General features: G+C 49.7%; 1 protein-coding gene across 1 annotated transcript in view; it reads left to right on the top strand.

Moving 5' to 3' along the window:
- utp4 (UTP4 small subunit processome component) overlaps positions 1-18761 on the top strand; it is a 39440-nt gene that overhangs the window by 1535 nt on the left and 19144 nt on the right. The window contains exons 2-3 of the mRNA XM_085991964.1: positions 3219-3410; positions 12817-12901. Coding sequence (XP_085848090.1) covers positions 3219-3410; positions 12817-12901 — 277 coding nt within the window. The remainder of the gene's footprint in view (positions 1-3218; positions 3411-12816; positions 12902-18761) is intronic.

Genomic DNA, 18761 nt, shown 5'->3' with positions numbered 1-18761 from the left:
GCAAAGAACCCGCACCGCAGTGCACCTGGAACTCGCCCATGCTGGGCCGGGCGGCTCCGCCTCACTGGCCTCCGCCGGAGCCCGGGCGGCTGGCCGACTCTCGTGTCCAAGGAGCCTCCCGAGGCCCGGCACCGCTCACACACATTCCCGCAGGCACAACGGCTATTACAGCCCCGGCAGTACTGAGGGAGCGCCGCACTGTCGGAATGGCGGTACTGAGGGAGCGCCGCACTGTCGGAGGGGCAGTACTGAGGGAGCGCCGCACTGTCGGAGGGGCAGTACTGAGGGAGCGCCGCACTGTCGGAGGGGCAGTGCTGAGGGAGCGCCGCACTGTCGGAGGGGCAGTACTGAGGGAGTGTCAGAGGGGCGGTACTGAGGGAGGGCCGCACTGTCGGAGGGGCGGTACTGAGGGAGCGCCGCACAGTCGGAGGGGCGGTGCTGAGGGAGCGCCGCACTGTCGGAGGGGCAGTGCTGAGGGAGCGCCGCACTGTCGGAGGGGCAGTGCTGAGGGAGCGCCGCACTGTCGGAGGGGCAGTACTGAGGGAGTGTCAGAGGGGCGGTACTGAGGGAGGGCCGCACTGTCGGAGGGGCGGGTACTGAGGGAGCGCCGCACAGTCGGAGGGGCGGTACTGAGGGAGCGCCGCACTGTCGGAGGGGCAGTGCTGAGGGAGCGCCGCACAGTCGGAGGGGCAGTGCTGAGGGAGCGCCGCACAGTCGGAGGGGCAGTGCTGAGGGAGCGCCGCACTGTCGGAGGGGCAGTACTGAGGGAGTGTCGGAGGGGCGGTACTGAGGGAGGGCCGCACTGTCGGAGGGGCAGTGCTGAGGGAGCGCCGCACAGTCGGAGGGGGGGGCGGTACTGAGGGAGCGCCGCACTGTCGGAGGGGCGGTACTGAGGGAGGGCCGCACTGTCGGAGGGGCAGTACTGAGGGAGGGCCGCACTGTCGGAGGGGCAGTACTGAGGGAGGGCCGCACTGTCGGAGGGGCAGTACTGAGGGAGGGCCGCACTGTCGGAGGGGCAGTACTGAGGGAGCGCCGCACTGTCGGAGGGGCAGTACTGAGGGAGCGCCTCACTGTCGGAAGGGCAGTACTGAGGGAGCGCCGCACTGTCGGAGGGGCAGTACTGAGGTAGCGCTGCACTGTCGGAGGGGCAGTACTGAGGTAGCGCTGCACTGTCGGAGGGGCAGTACTGAGGGAGAGCTGTACTCTGAAGTCCTGGGACTCAGTGAAGTTACTACTAACACTACTAACAATAACCAGCCCCAGGACAGTGACATCGTAATACAGAGAATTTGACCCAACACAATCGTCACTAAGCAAAAGGAAAAATATCTTGTCATATTGGGCAGAAACAACAAAAACCCAAAACAAACTCAATTGCTACTTGGCCCTAAACAGACAATACAACATGGCTGAATACCTGACCATGATAAAGGATAGCAAACTGAGAAAGACCTTGACAATGTACAGACTTAGTGAACATAGCCTGGCCTTCGAAAAAGGCAGACCCGGCTACCAAGAGAGGACAGGATATGCTCTCACTGCAGTCAGGGAGTGGTGGAGACAGAGATGCACTTCCTCACAGCTTGTAGAAAATATCAGGGCATAAGGGAGAATTTCTACCCAAAATTCACAAAAATATGCCCTGAATTCAGAAATTTGAATGACGACCAAAAACTCCCATACCTACTAGGGGAAGAGAGAAATTGTGTAACCTTAGCGGCACACTACGTTACAGCTTGCCATAAACAGAGGGACAACCACTAAATATAAGAGAAGAGTATATAGAAATTATATGAATGTATATTTATACACTCAGGGATATATCTGTTTATACACTGTATGGATAGATCTTTGTTTATGTGTTCAACCATAAATGTTTTTTGATGCTTTGGCAACATAAGATGTATCTTGTCATGCCAATAAAGTGATTTGAATTGAATTGAATTGAATTGAAGTGCAGTCTTTCAGTTGAGATGTTAAACCGAGGCCCTGCCTGCCCTCTCGGGTGGATGCAAACGATCCATGGCACTATTCGAAGAAGAACAGAAGTGTTCTCCCGGTCGATATTTATCCTTTAATCAACATCACTAAAAAACAGATGATTTGGTCATTCATTGATTTGCTGTGTGCAAATTGACTGCCATATTTCCCTACATTACAACAGTAGTGGCACTTAAAATAAGTAATTCATTAGTTATAAAGTCCTTTGGGACAAGAAAGGTACTATATAAATGCACACTTCTTTCTTTCTGAATTATGTGCTGGTGTCCTGGAGTGGGGCTTGAACACACACCCTCAGAGCCGAGAGAGTGAACAACAGAGCAAAGCTGATGTGGGTGCGTGAGCTGGACACATTTTGTGCAGTTTTGGTCGCCTTATCTGAGGAAGGATGTTCTTGCCATGGAAGGAGTGCAGCGAAGATTCACCAGGCTGATACCTGGGACGGCAGGAATGACGTATGAGGAGAGATTGGGTCGATTGGGCTTATACTCGCTGGAGTTTAGAAGAATGAGAGGGGATCTCATTGAAACTTATAAAATTCTAACAGGACTAGACAGACTAGATGCAGGAAGGATGTTCCCGATGGCGGGGGAGTCCAGAACCAGGGGTTACAGTCTAAGGATAAGGGGTAAGCCATTTAGGACAGAGATGAGGAGGAATTTCTTCACCCAGAGAGTGGGGAACCTGTGGAATTCTCTACCACAGAAGGCAGTTGAGGCCAATTCATTAAATATATTCAAGAAGGAGTTAGATATATTTCTTAAGGCTAAAGGGATCAAGGGATATGGGGAGAAGGCAGGGACAGGGTACTGTGTTTGGATGATCAGCCATGATCTCATTGAATGGCGGAGCAGGCTCGAGGGGCCAAATGGCCTACTCCTGCTCCTATCTTCTATGTTTCTATGACACTCGCAGTACACTGTCGATTAACTGAAGGACACTCACAGCACACTATTGATTAAAGAATACCCGCAGCACATATATCGCTATTCTTTCATCCGTGCTGGGTCAAAATCCTGGTACTCCTTACCTAACAGCGCTGTGGGAGTACCTTCACCACAGGGACTGCAGCAGTTCAAGAAGGTGGCTCACCACCACCTTCTCGAGGGCAATTAGGGATGGGCAATAAATGCTGGCCTTGCCAGCGACGCCTACATCCCATAAACGAATAAAAAAAAACCTCCACTATTGATTAACTGAACTTTTCCTGTTTACAGGTGATTCCTGGGGATGACAAGAGGTTAATTGAAGCAATGAGCTGGATTGGTCGGGATCGACTTCTGAGTGTGGGATTGAATGGAGAAATCATCGAGTTTGACCTGCAGAGACTCTGTCCCAAGTACAGACTGGATGCTTTTGGAGGCCCCCTCTGGTGCATGAGCTGTAACTGTGAGGAAACTCATCTGGCGGTGAGTACAGGGTGATCCATGCACAAGTTAAAGACTGTACACCAAAATATCAAAAATTGGTTATGAGCGCATTGGGACGTTCCTCTATATGAAGGGAGCTTTACTTTGTGGGAGGAAATTTTTCTTCTGCTTCAACCCGTGCTGTACCTGCCCTGGGAGTGTTTGATGGGACAGTGTAGAGGGAGCTTTACTCTGTATCTAACCCGTGCTGTCCCTGCCCTGGGAGTGTTTGATGGGACAGTGTAGAGGAAGCTTTGCTCTGTATCTAACCCGTGCTGTACCTGCCCTGGGAGTGTTTGATGGGACAGTGTAGAACCACAGAATCATCGAATGGTTACAGCACAGGAGGAGGCCATTCGGCGTGTCGAGCCCCTGCCGGCTCTCTGCAAAAGCATTTCAGCTAGTCCCACTCCCCAGCCCTTTCCCTGTAGCCCTGCAAATTTGTTTCCTTCAAGTACTTATCCAATTCCCTTTTGAAAGCCATGATTGAGTCTGCCTCCACCACCCTTTCAGGCAGTGCATTCCAGATCCTAACCACTCGCTGAGTTTAAAAACATTTTTTTTCCTCGTGTCGCCTTTGATTCTTTTGCCAATCACCTTAAATCTGTGTACTCTGGTTCTTGACCCTTCCGCCAATGGGAACAGTTTCTCTCTATCTACTCTGTCCCGACCCCTCTTGATTTTGAACACCTCTATCAAATCTCCTCTCAACCTTCTCTGCTCTAAGGAGAACAACCCCAGCTTCTCCAGTCTATCCATGTAACTGAAGTCCCTCATCCCTGGAATCATTCTCGTAAATCTTTTCTGCACCCTCTCTAAGGCCTTCACATCTTCCTAAAGTACTGTGCCCAGAATTGGACACAATACTCCAGTTGAGGCCAAACCAGTGTTTTATACAGGTTCATCATAACTTCCTTCCTTTTGTATTCTATGCCTCTGTTCATGAAGCCCAGGATCCTGCATGCTTTTTTAACTGCTTTCTCAACCTGCCCTGCCACCTTCAATGATTTGTGCACATATACCCCCAGGTCTCTCGGTTCATGCACCCCCTTTAGGATTGTACCCTTTAGTTTATATTGCCTCTCCTCGTTCTTCCTACCAAAATGTATCACTTCGTACTTTACTGCGTTAAATTTCATCTGCTACGTGTCCGTACATTTCACCAGCCTGTCTGTCTTCCTGAAGTCTATCACTATCCTCCTCACTGTTCACTATACTTCCAAGTTTTGTGTCATCTGCAAATTTTGAAATTGTGCCCTGTACACCCAGGTCCAAGTCATTAATATATATCAAGAGAAGCAGTGGTCCTAGTACCGACCCCTGGGGAACACCACTGTATACCTTCCTCCAGTCCGAAAAACAACCGTTCACCACTACTCTCTGTTTCCTGTCACTTAGCCAATTTTGTATCCATGTTGCCACTGTCCCTTTTATTCCATGGGCTTCAACTTTGCTGGCAAGCCTATTATGTGGCACTTTATCAAACGCCTTTTGGAAGTCCATGTACACCGCGTCAACCGCATTGCCCTTATCAACCCTCTCTGTTACCTCATCAAAAAACTTGATCAAGTTAGTTGAACACTATTTTCCTTTAACAAATCCGTGCTGGCTTTCTTTAATTAATCCACACTTGTCCAAGTGACTTAACTTTGTCCCTGATTATCGTATCTAAAAGCTTCCACACTACCGAGGATAAACTGACTGGCCTGTAGTTGCTGGGTTTATCCTTACACCCTTTTTGAACAAGGGTGTAACATTTGCAATTCTCCAGTCCCCTGGCACCACCCCCGTATCAAGGAGGATTGGAAGATTATGGCCAGTACCTCCGCGATTCCCTCAGCATCCTAGGATGCACCCCATCCGGTCCTGGTGACTTAACAACTTTTAAGTACAATTTTTATCCCATCCAGTATCTCAACTACCTCCTTTCATTATGACTTCAGCAGCATCTTCTTCCTTGGTAAAGACAAATGCAAAGTATTGATTTGGTACCTCAGCTATGTCCTCTGCCTCCATGCGTAGGTCTCCATTTTGTTCCCTAATTGGCCCCACCCCTCCTCTTACTACCCGTTTATTATTTATATGCTTATAGAAGACTTTTGAATTCCCTTTTATGTTAGCTGCCAATCTATTCTCATACTCTCTCTTTTCCCCTCTTATTTCCTTTTTTACTTCCCTTCTGAACTTTCTATATTCAGCCTAATTCTCACTTGTATTCTCAACCTGACATCTGTCATACGTGCTCTTTTACTGCTTCATCTTACTCTCTATCTCTTTCGTCATCCAGGGAGCTCTGGCTTTAGTTGCCCTACCTTTCCCCCTCGTGGGAATGTACCTCGACTGTACCCGAACCATCTCTTTAACAACAGTTTTGCCTGCCAATCTTTGATTCCAATTTACCCGGGCCAGATGCATTCTCAACCCACTGAAATTTGCCTTCCTCCAATTAAGTATTTTTACTCTAGATTGCTCCCTGTCCTTTTCCATAGCTAATCTAAACCTTATGATACTATGATCACTGTTCCCTAAATGTTCACCTACTGACACTTGCTCCATTTGATCCACCTCATTCCCCAGAACCAGATCCAGTAATGCCTCCTTCCTCGTTGGGTTGGAAACATACTGATCAAGAAAGTTCACCTGAACACACTTCAGAAATTTTCCCCCCTCTCTGCCCTTTACACTATTACTATCCCAGTCTATATTAGGATAGTTGAAGTCCCCCCATTATCACTACTCTATAGTTCTTGCACCTCTCTGTAATTTCCCTGCAAATTTGCTCCTCCATATCTTTCCCACTAGTTGGTGTCGTATAGAATACACCTAGTAGTGTAATGGCACCTCTATTATTTCTTAACTCTAGCCAAACAGATCTGTCCTTGACCCCTCCAGGACAGCGCCTCTCTCCAGCACTGTAACATTCTCCTTAACCAATACTGCCACCCCACCTTCTTTCTTTTCTTCCCTATCTTTCCTGAACACCTTATATCCAGGAATATTTAATACCCAATCCTGCCCTTTTTTGAGCCAGGACTCCGTTATCGCCACGACATCATATTCCCATAGTGTCTATTGGTGCCTGCAGCTCACCAACCTTATTTACCACACTTCGGGCATTCACAACACATGCACTGTAAACCTCTCTTAGCCCTTCTTGTATTCTCTTTTAGTCTGACCCCACCTAATACCGCAGTATTTCTTACTCTAGTGATATCTGTCTCTCCACCAATCCTTTGTGCACTTTGTTCTGCCATCTAATGCTATATCCTGGTGCCCATCCTGCTGCCAAATTAATTTAAACCCTCCCCAACAGCACTAGCAACCCCCCCCCCCCCCCGCGAGGACATCTGATTCTGGCTCTATTGAGGTGTAACCCGTCCGGCCTCTCTACAGGTCCCACCTCCCCAGAACTGGTCCCAATGCCCAGGAATCTGAAACCCTCCCTCCTGCACCATCTCTCCAGCCACGCATTCATCTGCTCTATGCTCCTATTTCTATACTACCTAGCACGTGGCACCGGGAGTAATCCAGAGATTACTACCTTTTGCAGGTACTGCTTTTTAATCACTTTCCTAGCTCCCTAAAATCTGCCTGCAGGACCTCATCCCTCTTTCTACCTATGTTGTTGATACCGATATCTGACCACATCCTACCTCTGGCATTTTATCCTCTTCCCCCTCAGAATGTTCTGCAGCTGCTCAGTGACATCCTTGACCCTGGCTCCAGGGAGGCAACATACCATCCTGGAACCAACATCTGCGGCCCGCAGAAATGCCTGTTTGTTTCCCTGCCCCAATTGCCTTTCCCGATCTTTCAGAATAAGGGGTCGCCCATTTAAGACGGAGATGAGGAGGAATTTCTTCTCTGAGGGTCTTGAATCTTTTGAATTCTTTACCTCAGAGAGCTGTGGAAGCCGAGTCATTGAATATATTCAAGGCTGAGACAGATTTTTGAGCAACAGGGGAGTTAAGGGTTATTGGGAGTGGGCAGGAAAGTGGAGTTGAGGCCAAAATCGGATCAGCCACGATCTCATTAAATGGCGGAGCAGGCTCAAGGGGCCGAATGGCCTGCTCCTGCTCCTATTTCTTATGTTCCGCCTGGTCCTCCTTTTCTGTCTGGCACCCATTTCTTTTCTGCCTGCACACCATTACGCTGCGGGGTGACCACCTCCTGAAAAGCACTATCCACGGAGCTCCCGGCCTCACGGATGCACCGCAGTGACACCAGCTGCTGCTCAAGCTGATGACACTTCCTGCACATGTGGTTGTCCAGGACTCTGGAAGCGTCCTGCAGTTCACCCAGGGCACAAGATGTGCATTCCACGGGACTGAGGTGCCCTGCCATGCCTCTAATTAATAGATTATTAACTAACTTAACAGAAATTAACTCGAGACTTAAAAAAGAACAATCACCAGCTACTCACCAATTTTTTTTTCTCTTCAGCTTCTTCCCTTGTGATGACGTCACTTACCTTGCTGCCTGCCGCTCGCACTCCCTCCGGACTCTCGGGCATACCTTTATCTCCGGCCGCTGCTCTCGCTCTCTCCTCCTTCCCCCCCCTCTGCTCCGAATTCCCACTCTCTCAAAATTCCCAATTTAGCACTCTGTGTAGAAGCACTGTGTTTGGGATCACTCTGTGCAGCCCACTCATGTATAGAATCATAGAATGGTTACAGCATGGAAGAAGGCCATTCGGCCCGTCGAGCCCGTGCCGGCTCTTTGCAAGAGCACTTCAGCTAGTCCCACTCTCCCACCCTTTCCCCGTAGCCCTGCAAATTTCTTTCCTTCAGATACTTATCCAACTCCCTTTTGAAAGCCGTGATTGATTCTGCCTCCACCACCCTTTCAGGCAGTGCATTCCAGATCCTAACCACTCGCTGCGTAAATAAATGTTTTTTCTTACATTGTCTTTGGTTCTTTTACCAATCACCTTAAATCTGTGTCTGCTGGTTCTCAACCCTTCTGCCAATGGGAACAGTTTTCCTCCACCTACTCTGTCCAGACCCCTCATGATTTTGAACACCTCTATCAAATCTCCTCAATTTGCTCTGCTCTAAGGAGAACAACCCCAGCTTCTCCAGTCTATCAATGTAACTGAAGTCCCTCATTCCTGGAGTCATTCTTGTAAATCTTTTCTGCACCCTCTCTAAGGCCTTCACATCTTTTCTGAAGTGTGGTGCCCAGAATTGGACACAATACTCCAGTTGAGGCCAAACCAGTGTTTTATACAGGTTCATCATAATTTCCACACTTTTGTACTCTATTCCTCTATTTATGAAGCCCAGGATCCCATAAGCATTTGTAACTGCTTTCTCAACCTGCGCTGCCACCTTCAACGATTTGTGCACACATACCCCCAGGTCTCTCTGTTCGTGCACCCCCTTCAGGATTGTACCATTTAGTTTATATTTCCTCTCCTCATTCTTTCTACCAAAATGTATCACTTCACACTTTTCTGTGTTAAATTTCATCTGCCACGTGTCCACCCATTTCACCAGCCTGTCTGTCTTCCTGAGTCTTATCACTCTTCTCCTCACTGTTCACTATACTTCCAAGGTTTGTGTCATCTGCAAATTTTGAAATTGTGCCCTGTACTCCCAAGTCCAAGTCATTAATATATATCAAGAAAAGCAGTGGTCCTAGAACTGTCCCCTGGGGACCACCACTGTATACCTTCCTCCAGTCAGAAAACAACCGTTCACCACTACTCTCTGTTTCCTGTCACTTAGCCAATTCCGTATCCATGCTGCCACTGTCCCTTTTATTCCATGGGCTTCAACCTTGCTGGCAAGCCTATTATGTGGCACTTTGTCAAACGCCTTTTGGAAATCCATGTACACTATGGCAACTGCATTACCCTCATCAACCCTCTCTGTTACCTCATCAAATAACTCAATCAAGTTAGTTAAACACAATTTTCCTTTAACAAATTCGTGCTGGCTTTCCTTAATTAATCCACATTTGTCCAAGTGACTGTTAATTTTGTCCCTGATTACTGTTTCTAAAAGCTTCCCCACTACTGAGGTCAAACTGACTGGCCTGTAGTTACTGGGTTTTTCTTTACACCCTTTTTTAAACAATGGTGTAACATTTGCAATTCTCCAGTCCTCTGGCACCACCCCTGTATCTAAGGAGGATTGGAATATTATGGCCAGTACCTCCGCGATTTCCATCTCAATTCCCTCAGCATCCTAGGATGTATCCCATCCGCTCCTGGCCATTTGGCCCTTCGAGCCTAAGATTCAATAAAATCATGGCTGATGATCTACCTCATCTCCACTTTCCTGGACTATACCCATATCCCTTGATTCCCTTAATACAGGAAACTTTGGTTTATCCGGAGGTTAACTGTCCGGAATGCTCGAGCCACCAGCAAAAATCAGGAGCCGTTTCGTTAGTTTTTTTTTCTTTTCGTTGCTTTTTTTTCACCAGTCAGGCTCTGCAAGGTCTCGCTGAAGCTGTTGCTAAGCTACAGAGACGCTTGCAAGGTACGGCCGACTGTTTAGAAGCTGTGGGTTTGTTGCCAGATATGGAGCTCAAAATCTCCGTATGTTTCAACATTAGCGCTGGTTTGTCCGGCAGTTTTGATGGGACGGCAACAGCTCGGTCCCGTCGGTGCCGGATAGCACAAAGTTTCCTGTATTCAAAAATCCATCTAAAAGTACAGCCAGCCTTTCTAATACCTCCTCTTTATCAAATTTTATCCCACCAAGTATCTCCACTCCCTCCTTTATTATGTCAATGGCAACATCCTCATCCTTGGTGAAGACAGATGTAAAGTACTTGTTTTGTACCTCAGCCATACCCTCTGCCTCCCTGAATAGGTCTCCTTTTTGGTCCCTAATCGGCCCCACCCCTCCTCTTACAACCCTTTTAATATTTATATATATATATGCCTATAGTAGACTTTTGGATGACCTTTTATGTTAGCTGTCATTCTATTCTCATACCCCCTCTTTGCCCCTCTTATTTTCTTTTTCACTTCTCCTCTGACCTTTCTATATAAAGCCTGATTCTCAGATGTATTTGCAACCTGACATCTGTCATATGTGCTCTTTTTCTGCTTCTCATAGAGATAGATAACTGGTTGGCAGACAGGAAGCAAAGAGTTGGAATAAACGGGTCTTTTTCCAAGTGGCAGGCAGTGACTAGTGGGGTACCGCAGGGATCGGTGCTAGGACCCCAGCTATTCACAATATATATTAATGATCTAGACGAGGGAACTAGATGTAATATCTCCAAGTTTGCAGATGACACAAAGCTGGGTGGGTGTGTGTACTGTGAGGAGGATGCAGAGAAACTCCAGTATAGAAACATAGAAGATAGGAGCAGGAGTAGGCCATTCGGCCCCTCGAGCCTGCTCCGCCATTCAATGCGATCATGGCTGATCATCCAAATTCAGTACCCGGTCCCTGCTTTCTCCCCATACCCCTTGCCACCAAAGTGGATAACCTTGCATTTATCCACATTATACTGCATCTGCCCAATCAGCCAACCTGTCCAAATCATAAAATTCTGACAGGACTGGACAGACTAGATGCAGGAACGATGTTCCCGATGGTCGGGGAGTCCAGAACCAGGGGGTCACAGCCTAAGGATAAGGGGTAGGCTATTTAGGACAGAAATGAGGAAGAATTTCTTCACCCAGAGAGTGGTGAACCTGTGGAATTCTCTACCACAGAAGGCAGTTGAGGCCAATTCATTAAATATATTCAAGAAGGAGTTAGATATATTTCTTAAGGCTAAAGGGATATGGGGAGAAAGCAGGAACAAGGTACTGTGTTTGGATGATCAGCCATGATCTCATTAAATGATGGAACAGGCTCGAGGGGCCGAATGGCCTACTCCTGCTCCTATCTTCTATGATCAAGAAAGTTCTCCTGAACACACTTCAGAACTTCTTCCCCATCTCTGTTCTTAACACCATTACGATCCCAGTCTATACTGGAATAGTTGAAGTCCCCCATTACTGCTACGTTATAGTTCTTGCACCTCTCTGTAATTTCTCTGCAGTTTTGTTCCTCCATATTTTTCCCACTATCTGGTCTATAGACTACACCTAGTAGTGTAATGGCACCTCTATTATTTCTTGACTCTAGCCATATAGATTCTGTCCTTGACCCCTCCAGGACATCCTCTCTCTCCAGCACTGTAACACTCTCCTTAACCAATACTGCCACACCACCTCCTATCTTTCCTGAACACTTTATAATCAGGAATATTTAATATCCAATCCTGCCCTTTTTTGAGCCAGGTCTCAGTTATTGCCACAACATCATATTCCCATGTGGCTATTTGTGCCTGCAGCTCACTTACCTTGTTTACTACGCTTCATGCGTTCACATACATTCACTGTAAACCCATCTTAGATCATCCTGTATTCTCTGTTAGTTTGAACACCCCCCCCCCCCCCCCCCCCAATACCTTACTATTTCTTACTTTAGTGCTCTCTGCCTCTCCCAATCCTTTGAGCACTTTATATCCCTTTTCTAATGTTACATCCTGGTGCCCATCCCACTGCTAAATTAGTTTAAACCCTCCCTAACCGCACTAGCAACCTCTCTGCGAGGATATTGGTTCCGGCCCTGTTGAGGTGCAACCCGTCCGACTTGTACAGGTCCCACCTCCCCCAGAACCGGTCCCAATGCCCCAGGAATCTAAAGCCCTCCCTCCTGCACCATCTCTGCAGCCACGCATTCATCTGCTCTATCCTCCTATTTCTATACTCACTAGCGCGTGGCACCAGGAGTAATCTGGAGATTACTACCTTTTGAGGTCCTGCTTTTTATTTTCTTTCCTAGCTCCCTGAAATCTGCCTGCAGGACCTCATCCCTCTTTCTACCTATGCTGCTGGTACCGATGTGGACCACGACCTCTGGCTGTTCACCCCCCCCCCCCCCCCCTTCAATGTTCTGCAGCCACTCGGTGACATCCTTGACCCTGGCATCAGGGAGGCAACACACCATCCTGGAGTCGCATCTGTGGCCGCAGAAACACCTGTCTGCTCCCCTATCGACTAATGTAGAGGGAGCTTGACTCTGTATCTAACCCGTGCTGTACCTGCCCTGGGAGTGTTTGATGGGACAGTGTAGAGGGAGCTTGACTCTGTATCTAACCCGTGCTGTACCTGCCCTGGGAGTGTTTGATGGGACAGTGTAGAGGGAGCTTTACTCTGTATCTAACCCGTGCTGTACCTGCCTTGGGAGTGTTTGATGATAAGGAGGAGAACATATTTTAGATCTGAATATGTTTCTTGAAGAGTTTTCTTTCTATTAGAAACTCTCGCCCACTGTGAGTGTGAAATGAAGAGTTTTATTTTAAAACGATTGCTGCATCTTACTGTGTTTCTGTCCCGGGCCTGTGTGTACTGGCTGCTGATGGTTCTCTGTGCCTCTGGTATCTGCAGGTCGGGTGTGAAGATGGCTCAGTCAAGCTGTTTGAGATTGTTCCAGAAAAGCTTCAGTTTGAGAGAAATCTGGATCGTCAAAAAGGTGCGCGCTTTTTAACGGATAAAGGATCTCGTGTATTGTTATATCTGGACTCCTGAGCCTGGCTTCACACTCCGGCCAGACGGCTCACTGTGGCTGGAGTGGGGGAACTCTGTGTCTCTGTAACCCAGCACGGGGGGGACTACGTGGCACTGCCATTGGAAAGTGTGTTTGGGGGAGGTGGTGTGTCGTGAGTTTCACAGTGAAGAGCACAGGAATAGAGATGGCACTTTGGCATGTGCCTGAAAAGTGTGACTGAACTTCAGGAGGACATCGACAGGCTGGTGAAATGGGCAGACTCATGGCAGATGAAATTTAATGCAGAGAAATGTGAAATGATGCATTTTGGAAGGAAGAATGAGGAGAAGCAATATAAACTAAATGATTGTAGGAATGTCTAGTTCCTATCAAAAGACCGAGGTCCACTCAGGCGATCAAATAAACGAGGTTTAATGAAAACTAAGAGTTTAACGGATAATTACAGGAGAACATCGAATATAGGTCTAGTCAGTTCGGAGGCTCCACGAGGACTGCTAGGGCGGTCCCGTGGCTGACGTCATGACGTCATCACATTTTTCCCACCGGTGGGGGATCACGTGAAGAACGGCGTGACGTCATCGCGTTTACCCGCGCTATTAAAGTGATCGCGCTCTGTACATGTAAACAGTGAAAACAAAGATACAGACTCAGGCTGCAGCTAACATTATTAAAGGGAATTATATACAACTGATCGGAGTCCCTTAGTGGCTCCGCCACATGCACCCCCCCAGAATTGTCTTTAACAGCAAAAGTAAAACGGCGAGGAGGCCTGACAAGCCTGTCAGAGCGACTTCTGTAGCCTTGAAGTGGAAGCTGATGGACGGCAGGCGAGCTGGCGGGCGGTTGCGTTTGATCTGGCACGGCGACTGTGGACGGTCGGCCACGTTTCGGTGGTTGTGCGATCTCGACTGGGCGGTCAAGGTCCAAGTGTGCCGGCTTCAACCGGTCAACCGAAATGTGGTCCGGTTTACCTCCGATATCGACCGAAAAAGTTTTGTCTCCCGGCTCTATCACGCGGAAAGGACCAGTGTAAGGGGGTTTGAGCGGATCCCGATGAGCGTCGTGGCGGATAAACACATAGTCGGCGTTCTTCAGCTCCGCTGGGATGTCGGAGCTCTGCAAGCCGTGATGCGACGTAGGCACTGGAGCGAAACTTCTGGCTGCCTCCTGGTGGCTGATGAGTTGCTGGGATGCGGACCATGGCTCTGTTGGAGTCGGAAGGAAATCCCCTGGTACGCGTAGCGGCTGGCCATATACGAGCTCCGCTGAGGACGATTGAAGATCTTCTTTAGGTGCCGTACGAAGACCCAAAAGGACCCATGGAAGCCTGTCCACCCAGCCCACGCCTTGAAGGCTGGCTCGCAGTGCGGCTTTGAGCGACCTGTGGAATCATTCGCACAGGCCGTTTGCTTGTGGATGGTAGGCAGTGGTGCGATGTAGCTTGACGCCGAGCCCCTGAGCCACAGCGTTCCAGAGCTCAGAAGAAAACTGCGGCCCACGATCAGACGAGATGTCCGCCGGTACCCCGAAACGGGCGACCCAAGAGGAGATGAATGCCCTGGCGACGTCTGCGGAAGTAGTGGATGACAAAGGAACCGCCTCAGGCCATCTAGTGGTGCGGTCCACCATTGTAAGAAGATGAGTAAACCCGTGCGAAGGCGGAAGTGGCCCCACCAGGTCCACATGTACATGATCAAACCTACGTTCCAGAACAGCGAAAGTGGCCAATGGAGCCTTGACATGACGCTGTACCTTGGCCTTTTGGCAGACCATGCAGGTGTTGGCCCAGTCGCGGACATCCATGTGCATGCCCCGCCACACGAATTTGGACGACATCAGCTGTTGTGAGGCCTTCATGCCAGGATGTGACAACCCGTGTATGGCGTCAAAAACTTTTCGGCGCCAGGCGACCGGCACGATAGGGCGAGGATCTCCTACGGAGACGTCGCAGAGTAGCGTAGTGACCGCGGCATGGAATTTGACGTCGGCCGCTTGGAGGCTAGAGGGGCTGGTTCTGTAAGATTGGACTTCCGGATCCGAGGCTTGATCCGCAGCCACGAGGGCATAGTCGACGCCGAGCTGGACTGCATGAACGGTCGCGTGGGAGAGGTAATCCACCACCAGGTTGTCTTTACTGGACACATGCTGAATGTCAGTGGTGAATTCTGAGATAAACGTCAACTGACGTTGTTGCCGAGCTGACCACGGTTCGGCGGTCTTGGCCATAGTGAACGTTAGTGGCTTATGGTCCACAAAAGCCGTGAACGGACGTCCCTCTTGCAAGAACCGGAAATGGCGGATGGCCAGAAAAAGGGCCAGCAACTCCCGGTCGAACGTGCTGTACTTCCGTTCGTTTCGCCGTAGTTGACGGCTGAGAAACGCCAGCGGTTGCCACGTCCCATTCACCCACTGTTCCTGCACTGCGCCGATGGCGTAGTCTGATGCGTCGGTGGTAAGGGCGATGGTGGCACCTGGCAGCGGGTGCGCCAGCATGGTTGCGTTGGCTAAGGTGCCTTTTGTGTCGACGAATGCCCGGTCCATATCGACCGTCCAGCTCATCGGATCCTTGCCGGACTTGCCCTTGAGGGCCTCGTACAGGGGCTGCATGAGCAGAGCTGCATTAGGGACGAACCGGTGATAAAAATTTACCACCCCGAGGAACTCCTGCAGGGCCTTGACAGTCTGCGGGCGTGGGAAAGAAGTAACTGCCTCCACCTTTGTTTGCAGAGGAATTGCGCCGTCCGATGTGATGCGATGGCCTAAGAAATCAATCTGCTGCAGGCCGAACTGGCACTTGGCCAGGTTGATGATCAAGCCGTGTTGACTGAGGCGTCTAAAGAGGGTGCGTAAATGGCAGATGTGCTCTTTATTAGGGCTGGCAATGAGGATGTCGTCGAGGTAGACGAATAGAAACTTGAGGTCCCGAAGCACGGAGTCCATCAAGCGCTGGAAAGCCTGTGCGGCGTTCTTCAATCCAAACGGCATCCGCAGAAACTCAAACAGGCCGAATGGGGTGATGACTGCAGTTTTCGGGACGTCTTGCGGGTGCGCGGGGACCTGGTGGTAGCCACGGACAAGGTCGACTTTTGAAAAAATGGTATTTCCCGCCAAATGGGCAGAGAAATCCTGAATATGAGGGATCGGGTACCGATCAGGAGTAGTAGCGTCGTTCAGGCGTCGGTAGTTGCCGCAAGGCTGCCATCCGCCGCCAGGTTTCGGAACAATGTGGAGAGGCGAAGACCAGGGGCTATTCGACCGGCAAATAATCCCTAGCCGCTCCATCGTGTCGAACTCCGCTTTCGCAGCCGCGAGCTTACCAGGTTCGAGGAGCCGGGCCCATGCGTAGACCGGAGAGCCAGTAGTGGTGATGTGATGTTCAACACCATGTTTCGTGGCCGTGGAAGAGAAAGTGGGTCTGGTCAGGTCTGGGAAACCTCCGAGGAGGCGAGTGAAGTCATCTGGAGGTGGGAACGCACAGGAGACAGTGCGCGACACGGCGTTACTGCGGTGGCACGGGATGGAGTGAAAAGTGGCTGCATTGATCAACCGGCAGTGCCTTACATCCACCAGGAGGCCGTTGGCGCACAAAAAATCCGCCCCGAGGATGGCTTGAGAGACTTTGGCCGTGATTAAATCCCAGTAAAACCGCTGGCCGCCGAAGCACACCTGGACCCGCTGTCTTCCGAATGGCCCCGGCATTAGCCGCCTCGAGGGAGAGGCCGTGCCCCCCGGCTTGCATATCAAGATCTGACGCGGGTAGGATGCTACGCTGCGCCCCGGTGTCACAGAGGAAACGTCGACCGGATAGGGAGTCGGTGATGGAGGAGTTTTGCCGAATTACCGATTGCCATCGCAGCCGCAGGGCGTTCGTTATAACCGGTCCTCTTTCGACAGGGTTGCTGTTTTTTTTTGAGCGAAAAGCTGCAGGGAGGGCGGCAGCATCTTGCTTTCGCGCCAAAACGGGCGTGGCAGAAGCACAACCCCGCAGGTTGAGGGGCTGGAGCAGCGTCTGTGGGGGATGGGCGCCTCATGGCAGCGCAGTACTGCTGTGTCACCGCGAAAACCTTGTCCGCTTCGGCAGCCAGCTCTGCGCAGTCTGTGACTTCCAACCTGGCTAGGGCAGCCTGAACTTGCTCCGGTAGCTGGCTGAGGAATAGCTCCCTGAAGAGGAAGCATTCCGGTTCGGAGCCCAGGAGCGTGAGCATTTGGCTCATGAGCTCGGACGGCTTGGAGTCCCTGAGGCCTGGCATAGTGAGCAGCCGGCGGGCGCGCTCCAACTTCGTGAGCCCGAAGACCTGTAACAACCGCGCCTTTATCGTTTCATACTTGCGATCTTCAGGTGGATTACCAAGCAGGCTGACGATCCGCGAGGCTGTGGCGCTATCGAGGGCGGAGACCACGTAATAGCAATGGGTCTGATCTGCAATGATGTTCCTGATGGCAAACTGGGCTTCAGCCTGGATGAACCACGTGGCTGGCTGTTGCTCCCAGAACTGTGGTAGCTTCAAAGCAACGGCGTTCGTTTCCATGTTCAGTAACTTCTGCGAAAACCATTCGCAAAAGTCGGGGTCACCAATGTAGGAATGTCTAGTTCCTGTCAAAAGACAGGTCCACTCAGGTGATCAAATAAACGAGGTTTAATGAAAACTAACAGTTTAATGGATAATTACAGGAGAACATCGAATATATGTCTAGTCAGTTCGGAGGCTCCACGAGGACTGCTAGGGCGGTCCCGTGGCTGACGTCATGATGTCGTCATGTTTTTCCCGCCGGTGGGGGAATCACATGAAGAACGGCGTGACGTCATCGCGTTTACCCGCGCTATTAAAGTGATCGCGCTCTGTACATGTAAACAGTGAAAACAAAGATACAGACTCGGGCTGTAGCTAACATTAAAGGGAATTATATACAATTGATCGGAGTCCCTTAGTGGATCCGCCACATGATACAATTTTAAAAGGGAGTGCAGGAACAGAGACCTGAGGATTTGAATACAGGAGCAAGGATGTCTTACTGCAGTTATACAGGGCCTTGGTGAGACCACACCTGGAGTTTTGGTCTCCTTACCTAAGAAAGGATATACTTGCCATAGAGGGAGTGCAGCAAAGGTTCACCAGACTGATTCCTGGGATGGCAGGACTGTCGTATGAGGAGAGATTGAGTCGACTAGGCCTGTATTCACTAGAGTTTAGAAGAATGAGAGGGGATCTCATTGAAACGTTTAAAATTCTCACAGGGTTAGACAGACTGGGGGGTCTAGAACGAGGAGTCACAGTCTCAGGATATGGGGTAGGACATTTAGGACTGAGATGAGGAGAAATTCCTTCACTCAGAGGGTGGTGAACCTGTGGAATTCTCTACCACAGAAGGCTGTGGAGGCCAAGTCACTGAATATATTTAAGAAGGAGATAGATAGATTTCTAGACACAAAAGGCATCAAGGGGTGTGGGGAGAGAGTAGGAATATGTTAGAGGATCAGCCATGATCATATTGAATGGCGGAGCAGGCTCGAAGGGCCGAATGGCCTATGTTTCTATGGGGTGTATGTACACAAATCTGGAAGGTGGCAGGACAAGTTCAGAAGGCTGTTAAAAACATATGGCATCCTTGGCTTTATTAATAGAGACATAGAGTGCCAAAGCAAGGAAGTTATCAGAATCCTGAAGGGTTTTAATAGCGTACATAAGGAGAGACTGTTTCCAGTGGCAGGAGGGTGGGTGACCAGAGGACGCAGATTGAAGATCATTGACCAAAGAACCAGAGGGAGATGAGATTATTTTACGCAGCGAGCTATTGTGATCTGGAATGTGCCTGAAAGGACAAT

The sequence above is a fragment of the Somniosus microcephalus genome, chromosome 6, assembly GCF_052327205.1.
Source record: "Somniosus microcephalus isolate GS21.2 chromosome 6, FLI_Smic_1.0, whole genome shotgun sequence".
In the NCBI taxonomy this organism is placed as follows: Eukaryota; Metazoa; Chordata; class Chondrichthyes; order Squaliformes; family Somniosidae; genus Somniosus; species Somniosus microcephalus.
This window is presented reverse-complemented; position numbering and strand designations above follow the sequence as displayed.